Source organism: Orycteropus afer, unplaced genomic scaffold (genome assembly GCF_000298275.1).
Source record: "Orycteropus afer afer isolate SDZICR_OR568_19922 unplaced genomic scaffold, OryAfe1.0 scaffold00057, whole genome shotgun sequence".
Lineage (NCBI taxonomy): Eukaryota > Metazoa > Chordata > Mammalia > Tubulidentata > Orycteropodidae > Orycteropus > Orycteropus afer.
The window spans coordinates 6,143,246-6,158,190 of record NW_006921644.1 but is presented as its reverse complement, the minus strand read 5'-3'; the positions used below and the strand labels follow the sequence as shown (position 1 = coordinate 6,158,190).

Genomic DNA, 14,945 nt, shown 5'->3' with positions numbered 1-14,945 from the left:
GCACACCTGACAAGGGTTGTCTCCAGGACAAAGTGACCAGACATAAATGGACGTCTGTCGAATCCCCTGTGCACTTGCGGAAGTCCACCCCCCAGACGTGACCCAGAAGCAGTCAAGAAGGGATATGGTGCTGCTGTGGGAAGAATCCACAGATACACAACGCACAGGCAAAGCACTGTGATTTCTGCTCCCGTCGGTGAGCCGTGTCTGCTGTCCCAGCACCACGCCCTCTTCGGCAGACAGACTAGGCTTAAAGCTCTCCAAGGGACAGGCCCAGAGGACAGAGCCCTGAAACGCCTGGATCCAGCTCTGCCTGAAGCAAAGAATCGACTCTTGGACTTTCTAATTACATGAGTAAAAGTATATTCCCTTTTCCTCTTAAGCCAGCCTGCCTTAGCTTCTGGCACTTGTCATCATGTGGTTGCCTAATAGCAGTGGCCCACGACCAGGGCTGTCCATGGGTCCCCTTCAACACAACATATTCCTCTGGGTCATCCACATCACACCACGTCGGCCAGCTGACCTCAGAGGTTACCTGCTGTCTGGAAGTTGAGCGCCACCATCTGGGAGCCACACAGCCAGAGCCGGAAGGGATCGTAGTTTGAAGAATCAACCCTCTGTCCCTTGGGGTAGACGCGGGTCAGGCCTTTCTGGTTGTACTTCAAGAGGTCGAGGGGCTTCTGTCTGATGATGCTGTCAGCCTTGGTCTCCACAAAGGAACGGATTTCTCGGAAGTCAGGGTTTTCTGCGCATCCGAGGAAGCAAGTCACGTTGAGTATGTGCTTTACGTACATTTTCTTAATGTTCGTGCAATGGCTACAACAGGAATCCCCCCTCTAAGCTGAGACCTTCAAGTGCTTAAGGCAGTACAGCACTGTATTTGTATCCTGAGGGTCCCAAACAGTGGAGTGGGTTTGCCCAGAGCCCTTTAGCATTGTTATATTTGTTTGTTTTCGCTTAAAACTACCAATAGTCTCGTACCAAAAAAAAAAAAAAGTGGGAGAGCTCAGGAAGGGGGGGTCTGAGGCAGAGCAGAGCAGCTGTGAACAGATCTTAGGGGTGAAGGTGCAGAACACTGCTCTTCCTCAGGGATGTCACCAAACAGATGAGTGCAGGCAGCAGGCCAGCCACTGCCCCAGGAAGGGTGGTGACAGGAAAGGGGGTACCTACAGGGTGAGAAAGGGACTGGGAAGGCTCTTCACTTTCACTTGATGAGGCCCTGCTCCCGCAGGACAGACCCATGATGGACATATACAGCTCGGCGACGGTTTGACACAGGCTCCAGAGATGCAGCCCCAAGCTCAGACAAACCAGCAGAAGTGGCCGAGTGAGGAGCACCATCCCCCCGGATCCCTGAGACCCAGAGCGAGCGTGGCCCTGCCACGGCCCTGAGCACCGATTTCTCATTTCCAGCCTCCAGAACTCTGGTGAGTAAATGTGCATTGTTGTAAGCCACCGAGGTTGCAGTTCCTTGTTGCAGCCACCTTCCAAGGCTCTCCCACTGAACACACACAAGGGCCCTGTTATCCCAGGATCCTGGCCCTGAAGCAGGGACACATATCCGCTTGCCTGCCTGCTGCTGGCAGGCTCAGAGACTTGATAACCGTTTTCAACTCCGGAAGGAGACACACTCCCTGGGAAAGGCTTACCTAAATTGTCCTTGGTTTTGCTGGTGGGTTTGCAGTATACGACCAGGTCTGAGAGCTCAATGGCTATGGACTGGTTCTTCTCCCAGTACTTCATGTTGTTCTCCTGTGGGAGGCGACAGGCCTCAGCCACCCAAGCACCCAGCCTCTCTCCTACAGACTCGGAGCCCTCAAAGAGCTGAGTATCTTCCTTCCTCTAAGCCAATGCCTGCCTTCCCCTTCCTCTCACTGCCAGACGGCTTTCTTCCCACCCAGCTTATGTGTCTGTCTACCTTAGTCACTAACACTACTGTTTGTCAAAACCCAGCTCCCAAAGCCCAGGATATCCCTGTCCTCAGTTTATCCCAGGATGCTCTGTGTACAGGCCCTGAAGCTACATGCTTGGGGGCATTTCTCCGAGGACCTACTGTTGACTGAGCTGCTTCCACAGCAGGATGCCTTACTTCATCTTGAATAAGCACCCCTCTCAGGCCTCCCCACGTTCTGATGCTCACTCTCACTGGCCCCGGTGGTGCCTCTTGGTCGCGCACCCTCGGTCTCCGCAGGTGGGAGTGAGGTGAGTGCACACACCCAAGGTGGCCTGGCTCTCCACTGCACAGAGAGGTGAGGCAGCTCACGCCCGGCTGCACCACAGGGCAGGGACAAGGCCCGATGCTAAAGCACCCAGCCCACGTTCACACCTGGGGTCTCAGGGCCATGGCAGGCACCCCTGCCTCCTCACCTCTCTGCCTGCCCCTCTTCCCAGAGCCCGGTGACCACCCTCCTTCACAGAGTTCCATGGATGGACATGAGAAGGCACACGGCCTTCCTCCACTCTCCCAGTGTGCTCCATGCCCAGCATGGCTGCTACCACCCTCCCCACTATCTTACACTGGAGCCACATTATGCTGCCCCAGGTCTCCCCTGAAAGCAGGCCCCACAGGTGGCTAAAAGATTTGGAGAGAGATGAGTCATAACCAGTGGCTAAGAGAGAACTGGACTTGGACACACGGTTGTTCAAACCCTGCCCGGGTAGTTACTGGAGGTGTGAACCTGGTAAGGCGTGGAAGTGGTCTGTGGCTCAGTTTCCCTACCTGTAAGATGAGGCTATGATAACCCACTGTCTAGGGCTGTTGAGAGAATTAAACAAGGAGCCTCAACACAGGTCTGGCAGGCAGCACACTTGCCACCTGCGAGGCCTGCTCTCAGGGGAGACCTGGGGCAGCAGCAAGTGGCTCTAGTGTAAGGCAGTGGGGAGGGTGGTGGCAGGGCATGCTGGGCAGGAGCTCACTGGAAAACTGAAGGAAGGCTATATGCCTTCTCACTATTCTCCAGGTGGTAGCTATATGGACCAGCTGGCAGACACCCCCCTCTGCCAAGAATGGGGCTGCTCACTCTCCAGAAACACACAGGCAGGGGTGCCTCACCCATGGGCTCTGACACCATCCCCAAGGACCAGTGGCTGTCAAGTGACTCGTGACGACCCCGGGTACGTCAGTGGACCCCGGGTACGTCAGTGGGTGGTTTTGTGGGAATAGGTCACTAAGCCCTTCTTCCACAGGGTCTCTGGATGGACTCAAACCGTCTAGTCTTTGAATCAGCAGCTGAACATGTTAACTACTTCTCCCAACTACAGCCTCCAACCTCATTCCAAGAGCCAGACAATCAGGCCTAACCAACCACAAGCCTACATGGGCCACAGCACTGTCCATGTGACCAAGACAGCTCTGACCTTGCCTTGAGTAGACACTGCCCCCAGCTCATCCACGCACACCCAGCCCTCCTCACACTTCCTGGGCACCCTGGGTACAAAGCCACAGGGGCAGGGCTAGAAAGGACGGGTGTGCGTAGAATGCGAACAGAAAGCAAAGATGTCACCAGGTCCAAGAGGAACATGCCTGCTTCTCTGAAGCCACATTTCTTCACAAGCTTTGGGGCTTTCTCCTGGTCTGAGTATCAGCTTGGCTTTGTAGTCCTGGGGCACGATCTTCAACATGAAGTGATTTAAGGAGGGTAAACCCTGGTGCCATCACAGCTCACCACGAATAACAAGAATTACTTAAAATGAGGGCGGGTGGGCCCAGTGCATCCCGAGTTACAGAACTCTGGCCTTCACAAAGCACAGGGCAGGGACCACGGGCTGCACTTGTTTCTCTAGGTCAGCAGGAGACAAAGACGCACAGGCAGTTGCTGTGTCAGAAGGAAGAAATACTCTCCAGAACTGCAGCTTTGCCCATCGGGCCACCGGAAAACACAACGTCACAGCACACACCGTGGCTCAGGCAAGTCACCAAGTCGTCAGCCCCGGGCCTTTCCATTGCCACGGACTAAAGGAGGCCAGAGATGGGGTTGATAGCCAACACCCGGAGCACCAGGCAGTGAACTGAGCGCTAATCCCACACTGGTTCCCCAAAGCACAAGGGGCTGTCCTCCTCGTCTGCACCCCTGCCAGTGCTGATTCTTGGTTTTCAACCTTCAAATGCAATAAAGACTAAGGTTTACAACACGTTTTCTCCTGCAATCTTGGTGGATGTAAAAATCGTGAAGGTGGGATGCAGATCAAAGGCAGAGGAAAGCCACCTTGGCAGCTGAGCTCCGTTTCGGGTGGGGGACCCTCAAGGACAGCCACATTCTCTGCCTGGAGAGCAGTGAAGCCCATGGCCACACAGGTACCATGCCCCAACCCTGAGCCCCCAGAAGGTTCCCGCCCAGAGGCCAGGGAGCCTGCAGATCAAGCAGAAAGAGAACAGCCTTTAAGGGCTGCGTTCTCCATCAGCCACTGCAGGGACCCAGGAGACACAAACATCAGGACACACGTGTCACACACGTCCCGCTGACAACCACTCGCCCTCCACACCCTGAGGGAGCTGGGGCCAGGGTGCACCGTGGGCCTCAGAGCTGTGCTGCATCATGGGCACTGGAGGGCACATGCCCCCATCAGGCAAGGTGGGGAGAAGCAGTCCAAGGGACCCTTGAGGATGTGACAAGCCTTGGGAAGAGTAAGGCCAGATTCTGGGGCAGGGAAGAGATGATGGGCCCCATTAGGGAGCGTCTTCTAAGACGAGGACTTCCCTCCAGGTGAGCAAAAGGGCAAGTCCAGGGCACACTCAGTGCCCGGGAAGAAAGGACCGTGTGAACTACACCCAGGATCTGGGGAGCCCAGCGGGTCCCGGGATGTTTTCAGATCAACACTTCGGGTCAAGATCTGCCACACAAGCAGGTGGGAATGAGGGCAACCCTAACATTTCTTTCCAGCTCTGGGGCCACAACAGCACATCACACCCATCGCCCAATGGAAGGTGGCCGTTGCCCACATCATCCCAGATGACGACAACGTGAAGCTGGCGTGCCGCCACGGGCTGGGCCCTTGCTGCGTGCCAGGCGCCGAGCCTAGCACCACTCCTGCACTGTCCCAATGTCCACCATCTTTCAGGCTAGGTATCTGGCTCCTCCTTCTGTGTGGCACTTCAGCTAAGGTAACCCTGACAAGTTCATTCCCATCTAGAGAGGACAGCAACGTCTGGAGGGAGGGGGCAGGTGTGACACACTTTTGTCTACTCAGGGCCCACTCCGGGTCCCGAGAGTCAGCTCAGAATACTCTCACTGGGGGAAGGATCCAGGCCGCACTGCACAGTGCATTCACAAACAGGAAAACGCTGGCAACGAGGCTGGCAACACCTTGTCTTTCAGGTAGGTGGGGCGAGAGAGGCACTGAACATCAAGAGGCCCTGTACAGACCCCAAGCCTTCAAGACATTCAAACAAGACCCAATTTCCCTGAAGGGACCTCAGTATCCCCACCCACCGCCTCGTGACAGATGCTCCTGTCGTCTGAGCCCACCTTGCGTCCTTTGCACCTGGGCAGGTGAGCTGGCGCCTACCTGGGTGTTGATCTTCCAGGTGATCTCGCGGATGCTCTGGAACCACTCAAAGAGCTCCTCCACCTTGTCTGTGGCGAACTCCACCGGCGGGTCCCCCTGCTTCTTGGGCTCCAGGATAAAGACGAAGGACTTCTGGTTTTTCCCTTGTGGGGCTTTCACTTTGGAAAAAATGACAGCCGTCCCTGTCAGCTAGGAGCAGCCACCAGACCCAGACCCCACCCTCCCAGCCAAACCCAACCAGCTCCACTGTGTTCACAGTTGGCATGGACAGGGCGTCAACTCCGAACGAGACTGTGTCTGGACACTTCACCTCCATAACCGCTTAAGGGCTGCAGTGAGCTGCACAGTGTCCCCCAAAAAGAAATGCCAGGGTCCACATCCCTGGTGCCTGGAGATGTGACTGTCCTTGGAAACGGTCTTTGAGCATGCAGTGAACTTTAGGAGGAAACAAGGTGGGCCGAGCGATCTTGGGGTGAGAATCATCCTGGATCGAGTGTGGGCCCTGAACCCAATGACTGGCATCCTTGTGAGAGAGGAGAGGGAGATTTGAGACCCAGGGACCTAGGGGAGGAGGCCTAGTGACGACAGAGATAGAGACTGCCAGGATGCAGCCACAAGCCAAGGACACGCAGGATGGCCAGCAAACAAGCTAGGAGACAGGCACGCGACAGACGCACCCTCACGACCTCCAGAAGGAGACAGCCCTGCTGACGCCTTCATTTCAGACTCTGGCCTCCAATATCACGAGAGTAAATGTCTGTGGTAATTCGTTACAGCAGCCCCCGGACACTAATACGAGACGCACAGGACTTTCTACGTGAGGAGCTCAAGCGACAAGACAGAAAATGACAAGGACAGGGGCAGCTAGCGTCCCTGAGCTCCTACATGCTGGCAGATGGTGGTGTGAGCAGAGTCAATGCGTGGTGTCTTACTGAATTCCTTGCAGCTACCCAGGGGAGGAGGAGCTGCTGTTACACGAGTCCCATTTCACAGCAGAGGAAACTGGCTCACCGAGGGGAAGTAACACACAGGAGCACACACCTGGCTAAGCTGAGGCTCGCACCCGACCTGACCCCTCCTCCTCGCGCCTTGCTCTGCAGAGGGAGATGCCACAGAAGCATCGGTAAGTGCACACCGCATCCCAAGTCCCGCTCACCGGTCCCCTCCCCGTGGGACTCAGGCTCACACTTAGGGGCTCAGTCTTCTCATCTGTTGGCTGCAGCTAAGGCTCCCTCTCTCCCATCTGACTGACTGCATCGCTGAAGAACCAAGGAGGCAGGAAGCGTGGAGTGCAAAGTGCCAGCGACATAAGCAAGAAGGAGCCGAGGCTGCTGTCAGGCTCGGGAGACAGAGGCCCAGGCCACCGCTGGCAGGGCCTGGCCGAGGGCAGCCCAGGCTAACAGGCCAGCAGGACTTCCTGCAGGGAACCCCGGCCCGGAAGCATGGGCTGCTCAGAGAAGAAAACCCCTTTGGCGTTTGGACCCAAATGTCTCTCCTCACAGCTTCAGTGACTTGCTTGAAAAGCAGGCTGGAGGCCCAGGGACCCCCAAGGCAAAGCACAGCCCCATGGCCACTGTACTCGCCTGTGGGCTGTGGCCCTGCCCTCACTGCCCCGCAGGAAGCTGAGGTTCAGAGAGTGGCTATCACAGCAATGGAGGCAGCCCTGGCCTCAGAACCAGGACCCCACTCCAGGCTCCAGCTCAGCCTGGTCACATCCCTAGCACTTGGCAGAGACACCTGGGTAACAGACAGCTCACAAAACCACCACGGACGCTGCTGCTAACCACAGCGGCCGCCACTCCCCAGCGCCCCACTGCAGACTGTTCTAGCCCTTCAGAAGGCTTGGTGGTGGGCAAAGATTGCCACTCAGCCAGGGACCAAGCAGGCCTCAACAACACAGGTTCGATGGCCTGGGGACAGCCACGTCCCTGCTCGGGCAGGTCTGAAGGCTGGTTCTGGGGGGTCTGGATGGGACCCAGGCTCAAACTGCATGTGCACATACCAACATTATAGGTATTGAGGTCCAGGATCCCTCTGCAAAGAGACCCTAAAGGATTGTCTTCGATAATCTGTGAAGAAACAAGACATAACTCACTTTAGACTTAATGGGAATAATGAAAAGACACCAGGTTCCAGGACACCCCGTTTAGTGGACACTGCCTGCGAAACTGTTTAAAATGCATTTTCACTACAGGCTCTGTCCAGGGGGAGGGAGCAGAATGAGGAAGCCCGGAGCTGAGGAGGCACCGCGGGTTCAACACGTCACCCTCTCACACGTAAGATCGGGCCCGGCGGACTCTACCACAGTTTCCAAAACATATTCTCTGGGGCTCTGCTTCCCAGAACCCTCTTGACCCAGGTGTCTGTCACCAAGTACACAGAACGTGGTCTGTCCAAACCACGGGATAGGACTCAGCCAGCAAAGGAACCAAGTTCCGACACACACCATGATGGGGATGACCACAGGCCCAGACACAGGACGGCGTGGGGTCTGAGCCCACCAAAAGGACACGTCTAGATAACACAGACCAAAGGCACTGGGGGGGGCCGGGGGCGGGCAGTCACTGCTGAAGGGGCAGTGTCCGCTGGGGTGAGACACTTGCGGGGATGGACAGTGCTGACACCACAGGACCGTGACGGACGTCACTGAGGCGTGGCACGTGAAGATGGTTAAATTGTGGACAGCTCCGATGAGGGGACAGCGGTGCTCCGCAGTTAGGGTGGGGCCGGTGCCACTGAAGGGCACACGGAGAGACTGCGCACTGGGGCGGGGGGCTCCATGGTGTGCGTTCTCAAGTCAGGTCAGGGAAAGACAGCTGCGGTGGTCGCAGCCATACAGCGTGTAAACGTCACGCCATGAACCGTCCACGTGCAGAAGGCTGCAATGGCAAATGTTTTGTTACCTACATAATTACCACAATTAAAAAAAAAAAGATTTAAAATAGTAACCTTTCCTATGTTATCATCCCACAATAAAATTTACTGTAAAAAACAAAAACCTCCTAGACCACTATCTGGCCTGAGTATGAAACGGGGCCATTTTACAAACAGCTCAACAGCCTTCTGGGGCTCCCCACATCCACGAGAAGGACCGTCAGTGACCTGAGATCCACCCCTTCAGGACCCCTAGTGGAAGGCAGCCTTCCCATCTTGGCCCCCAGCGCACACACTGCCCCTGAGCCACGTGTCATAGCTGAGGCCTGTGCACCCTACCACGCCCTGACTGCCCTCTGCATCTGGCTGGTGCGCACTGTGGGGTGTACGCAGTGCAGCACGCACACAGGTGGGGTCACACCTCTGTCTCCGCCAAGTGCCCTCACTCAGTGTTCCCACCACCAAGCCTCTGGGAGGGCTCACCCCTGCCTCCCGTTGCCAGGCTCCTGCTGTGGTACTCTACCTTGACTTTGAGGGGCTCAAATGTCCCTTCCTGCAGGAAGCCTCCCCAGATGCCTTCCTCCTGGAAACTCACTCGGGCTCTCACGGGACCTTAACCTTCTCACTACCGAGATGCTGCCCTGGGCTCCAGCGCTGTCCTGCCAAGGCGGCTGCTCTCCCCGCCTTCTGGTGGAGAGGAGGCTGGTGCCCACAAACCAGGCTCTCAAGGTCACCAGGGAGGCCTCCTTTCGCCTTCTGGTTAGCAACGCTCACTTACACACACCAAGCACACCCCCTCCTCTGGCTGGCCCAACTAAACGCCCTTCACTTGTATGCTGCCATGAGCAAAGGACAAGTTCCCCGTCTAGCCGTTCGTTCCGGCTCCCAAGGGCCTGTCCTGCACACTCAGAGCCTTGCAGCCGGCACAACCTGACTGGAATGCGGCGAGCCTGGCATGGTGGCTTTCACGCGGTGCAACTTGGGGAACACTCGCCATTTCCCTGTCACTTTGTTCCCCTTGTTCCGGAGCTCCACTGGCATCAGAGCACAGCACGCACCAAACCTGCCCCGAGACAGCTCAGCAGGCACCTCAAGAAGCAGACCAGCCAGTCCCTTACCACGACCGAGACCCTTAATGTGATGAGCGAGACCCTTAATGTGACGACTGAGACTTACCGCGACGACCGAGACCCTTATCGTGACGACCGAGACCCTTACCGTGACCACTGAGACGCTTAACGTGATGACTGAGACCCACCTGCTTCTCCAACTCCTCCACGTCAACAGTTGAAATGTCCTCCACGTAGTTCGATGGGAAGTACTGCTGGATTCGGGCCCCGTAGTCCCCTTTCCACCTATGGAAAGATGGTGGTCTCAAAGGGCCTTTACCGGGCGGCATGAATGCTCCATTCCTAATGGCTGAGCTCAGGGGGTCAGGCAGGGGCCGCGTGACTGACGGACACGGGCACTGCTGTGACAGTGGGCATCTCACAGGGTCCTGTGCTTTTCTGGCCGTGAGGAGCAACTGGGGTCCCCTTCCTCCTCCCACATGGTCTCAATGTCTTCCCACAGGCCCTGATGGCACAGATGGTTAAGCACTCAGCTGCAAGCTGAAAAGCTGGCTTGCTGGACTCACCCAGAGGCACCTCCGAAGACAGGCCTGGTAATCTGCTTTGCAAAGGCCACAGCCCTGGTTTACTCTGCACACAGGGGTCACCAGCCGTTGGAGCTGAGTCACTGGGAACTAACAACACTTGGCCAAACACGCTGCGATGAAATGCTCCCGAGCTTTAAGAAGTCCGAAGCCACAGGAAGCAAAAGCTCCCCTCTAAATCACACACACACATGCACACACACGCACGCACACACACATGCACCATCGGGAAGGGCGGAGTGCCATGACGAAGATCTCAGAGGCCGGAAGGCGTGGGATCAAGCCCCACCACCAGCTATGCGCAGTGCTCCAGGCCCTCTGTCCATAAAATGGACTGATGACAGCACCTCCACGGAGTCTGTGAGGACCAGAGTTGCTGACAATGAGTAGGGAGGCCTGAGGCAGAGTGGAGGCCTCTGAATCGTGGTGCTGGTGAAGGGCACCGAACACACCGCTGGCTGCCAGAAGGATGAAAACTGACCCGCGGCAAGTACAGCCGTAGCACTCCACAGCAGGCGGAATGGCCAGGCTTCATCTCACCTACTCTGGGTGCTTTGTCAGAAGGGGCCAGTCCCTGGAGAAGCAACTGGTGCTCCTTCAAGGAGATGGTCAGCGAAAAGAGGGAGAGCCTCAGTGGGACAGATTCATGCAGTGGCCACAACAATGGGCGCAAACCAGCGACAACTGTGAGGACGGCGCAGGGCTGTGCAGTGCTGCGTCCTGTGGCACGAGGTCACCGGGCACCACTTCTGGGGTCTTCCTTCTTCACCGTCCACCTTTCGCGTGCATGTGAGGTGACTGAAAAGACCATGGCTTGGGTCAGGTGCACCTTAGTCTCCAAAGTGACATCTTTGCTCTTTAACACTGAAGAGGTTTTTGCATCAGATCGTTCCAAAGCAATACGTCGTTCAATCGCTTGACTGCTGCTTTCAAAGATGTTGGTTGTGGATCCAAGTCAAATGAGATCCTTAATAACTTTCGTCTTTTCTCCATTTACCATGATGTTGCCTATTGGTCCAGTTGTGAGGATTTTCATCTTCTTTATGCTGAGTTATAATCCATACTGCAGACTGTAGTCTTCAGTCTTCATCAGTAAGTGCTTCAAGTCATCCTCCCTTTCAGCAAGCACAGTTGAATCTGCATATCTCAAGTTAACAAGTCTTCCTCCAATCCTGATGCCATTTTCTTCTTCATATAGGCCAGCTTCTCACATTATGTGCTCAGCATACAGATTGAGTAAGTCTGCTGAAAGGATACAACCCTGACACACTCCCTTCCCGATTTTAGACCTTAGCACGCCCTTGTTCTGTTTGAATGACAGCCTCCTAGTTGATGGACAGGTTCCTCAGTAAAAGGAGCTGCTATTTCATGATACGACACATGATACATTTGTTATTGGCTGCTGCCGAGCGGCTCCACAGAGTTTTAAAGGCTGTGATCTTTCGCTCCAAGGCACCTCTGGGGGGGTTCAGCCTGTCAGCGAGCAGCTGAGCACTTAACCATCTGCGCTACGTACAACAGAAACCTTTATTGTCGTCTGTGCACGCTCCTGAATGGCGTGTACACCAAGCTGCCTTCCCAGGGACTGTACGCAGTAATCAGAGCCAGCTCGGGACACAGACGAAGGCCACAGAAGCTCTTACCACCAAGAAACCACAGTTAAGCTCACACACCCTCTGGTCCAGCACGCGTGCAGCCTTACCAGCCCCCGGGCTCCTTGGAGACGTTGTGGATGAGGGCGCCGCGGCAGAAGCTCAGCTCGTCACTCCGCTTGGCCCGGTAGTCATACAAAGCTTTCACGGTTCTCTGAGGCTTTCAGGGGAAACAAGGAGGAAAAGGTCAGGATGGACAACAGGAAGAGAGGTAGCACCTGCATCTGCTCGTATCGTTGGGAGCTCTGGTAGTGCAGTGCCTAAGGTATCTGACTGCTGACCAGGAGGCCGGAGGTTCAAACCCTCCAGCCACTCCTCGGAAGGAAGGTCGGGCAATCTACTTCTGTAGCGATACCACCTCGGAAACCTGAGGTGGGGTCCCTATGAGTAACAATCGACTCCATAGCAGTGAGTTTGGCTTTTGGTTTTATTAGGGAGCACAGGCTTCAGGCCAAGGTTAGAGCGACATCTGCTGGTAAGTGTCTGGAACTGCAGGTCATTACGACCTAAAAAGTCACCAAGGAGTGGGGATAGGAGCTGGCCTGGTCAGAGCCTACGCACCTCGGGGTGACCCAGTTTGGCTCGGTTTCCTCAAGAAAGAAAGGACATGGATTTTTCACTCTGTCCTGATCGCCACCGTGCATGGCTGTCCTCAACCCAGAAGCCTGATTTTCAGGGACAGTAGCATTTTCTGGGGTCTTGCCCGTTTCTGTCTAGGTCGGGGTCCCCCAAACTAGGCTCCTGCAGGAAGGACACTGATACTTTTTAAGAGGAACTGGGATGCTCTTCTATGAAATTCCTCAGAAGGTGGTCTCTGTTCATACAAACAAGACAGAACGACCTTGCCCAGTGTGGCGTTTTTCTTTAATGACTGTCTTAATGCCTGCTTCTTGGCAGGCATGAGTCCTGGTACAACGAACGCCCACAGAACAAGCGGACATCAACAGGAACCTCATAGTGTCAGACCTGCATACGCCAACAGGCCGCCACCCCAAGGAAATAGGAACACGAGTTTTACCAGGATTCAGTTAAAAGCAAGGCTGTTGACTCAGACCCCTAGGTTCAAATCACTGCTCTTGCCCTTACTAGCTTGCGACCTGAGGCTCTGTGGACTTCAAATTCTCCATCATCTGTTAAATGGGAATTAAACTCTCCCATACTTTACATAACAATAAAAATAACAATAGCTAACCTTTCTTGAGTGTTTACTATGTAAAGCCCTGTTCTGAGCCTTCTACCTATAGCATGTCCTTAAACCCTCACAGTAACCCTGAGAGACAATTAGTCTTATCATCCCCATTCACAGATAAGGAAACCAAGTGTTCATAACATGCCTTGCCCAAGGTCAACCAGCTGTTAAGCAGCTGAGCCCAAACTCAGTAAGCTGATGTGAACAACTGCCACGGTTGAAGGTGTTCCACAGAAATCAACAAAGGTTCCAGCAGCTCTGCTCTCAAGGCTCCACACCAGAGGCTAACCAGAACTCCTGGCATCCTCCTCCCGACCTGCAGATGGGACCACTCTACACACGATGCCTGCTTCAAGGCTGGACACGAAGCCTGACCTACAGGTCACTGTCAAGCCCCAGGCCTCAAGGAAGGTACAGCCAGTGGCAGACAGGGAGCCACCTAATGGCTTTCACGAAGATCAACACTCCAGCCAGGTGGTAGGAGAGGTCCTCCTGTCAGGTCCCTAAGCTACAGGGAAACAAGCCATCCGTGAGATGGCCAAGCAGGCGTGTGACACAGGAAGGTGATCAACAACAGCACAGACCTTGGGACCAGACCCCCTGAGTCCAAAGTCGAGCTCCACACCTGTACGGGATGAACACTGTCCCCCAAATTCATGTGCACTGAGCACCTGTGATTGTGACTGCACCTGGAAATAGGGTCTCTGCAGAGATCACCAAGGTACTGGTGTCTTTGTAAGAAGATGACAGGACACAGAGACACAAAAAGGACACTGCCGTGTGACAGCAGAGACAGAGACTGGAGTGAGGTGTCCCCACTGCCAGCAGCCACCAGAAGCTAGAAGGGAAATGTGCAGCCAATGTTCCCTGAGAGCTTCCAGAAGGAACCAACCCTGCTAACACCATGAGTTCAGACTTCCAGCCTCCCACACTGTGAGGAAGCAGGTTTCTGTGTTTCACACTGCCCAGTTTGTGGCACGTTGTTACAGTAGCCCGAGGGAACTAACATGAGCTATGTGACTCAGCTGTGAGTCAACCTTCAGTCCCTCAGTTTCCTCTTTTGTGAAATGGAGACAAAAATACTTCACTGTGAAGAGTAAAGAGCTGACCACCATCAAGTGCCTAGAACCATGCTGGGCAGGTATGACCTGGTATTGCAAATCTAATCACTCCAGCTTGAAATACCTACCTGAGAGAAATCACACGAGACACCCAACGCCTTACACCTGACCAAGTTAACTTTAGTATTAACTAAAAGAGCCAGACCCAAAAACAACTCAAATGGTCACCAACTGGGAAATAGCTAAATAAATAACAGAACAGTCACCCAGCACATTCTGCAGTATTAAAATAAGTATTTTTCTCTTTTTTGAGTTAGAGCTCCAATCTACGTATTTCATCTAAATCACTGTTGGCCACATCTGACAAACAGGGTCATTGAATGATCAACAGAGGAACCACAGGTGACCCAGCACCAGTGAGCAAAGAGTGACATGGCAGGCGCCGAGGGCTGGCGGCGGTAAGCTGCGCCCCTGTGAGCACAGGCCAGAGCAGGTAACAAACGCAGACAGCCACTGTGTCAGGGAAGAGAGGGCTGCTCCTTTTTGTTTTCCCCAAAACACGGGCTTCAATGCTTCAGTCCTAACGGTAGTGACCGCTTTGAGGCCCTCGTCACAGACGGGCAGCTCGACACCACGTGCAGCACACCAATCACGATGTGCTGACCTCGTGGCTGACCCTGTCCACGACCCCTTCAAACGTGGTTTAGCGCCACGCTCTGTGACCTGGGACATGCCACGTGACATAGCCAGATTCTGCTCTCTCGAAGGGCAACGACAGACTGCGCTGAAGAGTGGCTGCCTTGGAGAGGGGGTGTGTGCTTCTGTTTACTACAGTGTCCACCAAGGCCTGCCGTCTCGCCAACCTGAGGCACAACACCTGTCGCCACTTATCACCGGACTGGCACTGCACTGCTGTCACTGCAGAGTTAAGACTTTGTCACGGATTGAACTGTGTCCCCAGAAAGTTGTGCCGAAGTCCTAACCCCTGGTATCTGTGACCAGGACCGTGT

General features: G+C 54.9%; 1 protein-coding gene across 1 annotated transcript in view; it reads right to left on the bottom strand.

Annotated features, from left to right (window-relative positions):
* PLCG2 (phospholipase C gamma 2) overlaps positions 1–14,945 on the bottom strand; it is a 154,322-nt gene that overhangs the window by 19,457 nt on the left and 119,920 nt on the right. Inside the window, exons 21-26 of the mRNA XM_007939124.2 lie at positions 11,736–11,845; positions 9,638–9,734; positions 7,508–7,574; positions 5,506–5,663; positions 1,650–1,752; positions 536–745 (exon numbers count right to left, since the gene is read on the bottom strand). Of these exons, the coding sequence (XP_007937315.1) occupies positions 536–745; positions 1,650–1,752; positions 5,506–5,663; positions 7,508–7,574; positions 9,638–9,734; positions 11,736–11,845 (745 nt within the window). The remainder of the gene's footprint in view (positions 1–535; positions 746–1,649; positions 1,753–5,505; positions 5,664–7,507; positions 7,575–9,637; positions 9,735–11,735; positions 11,846–14,945) is intronic.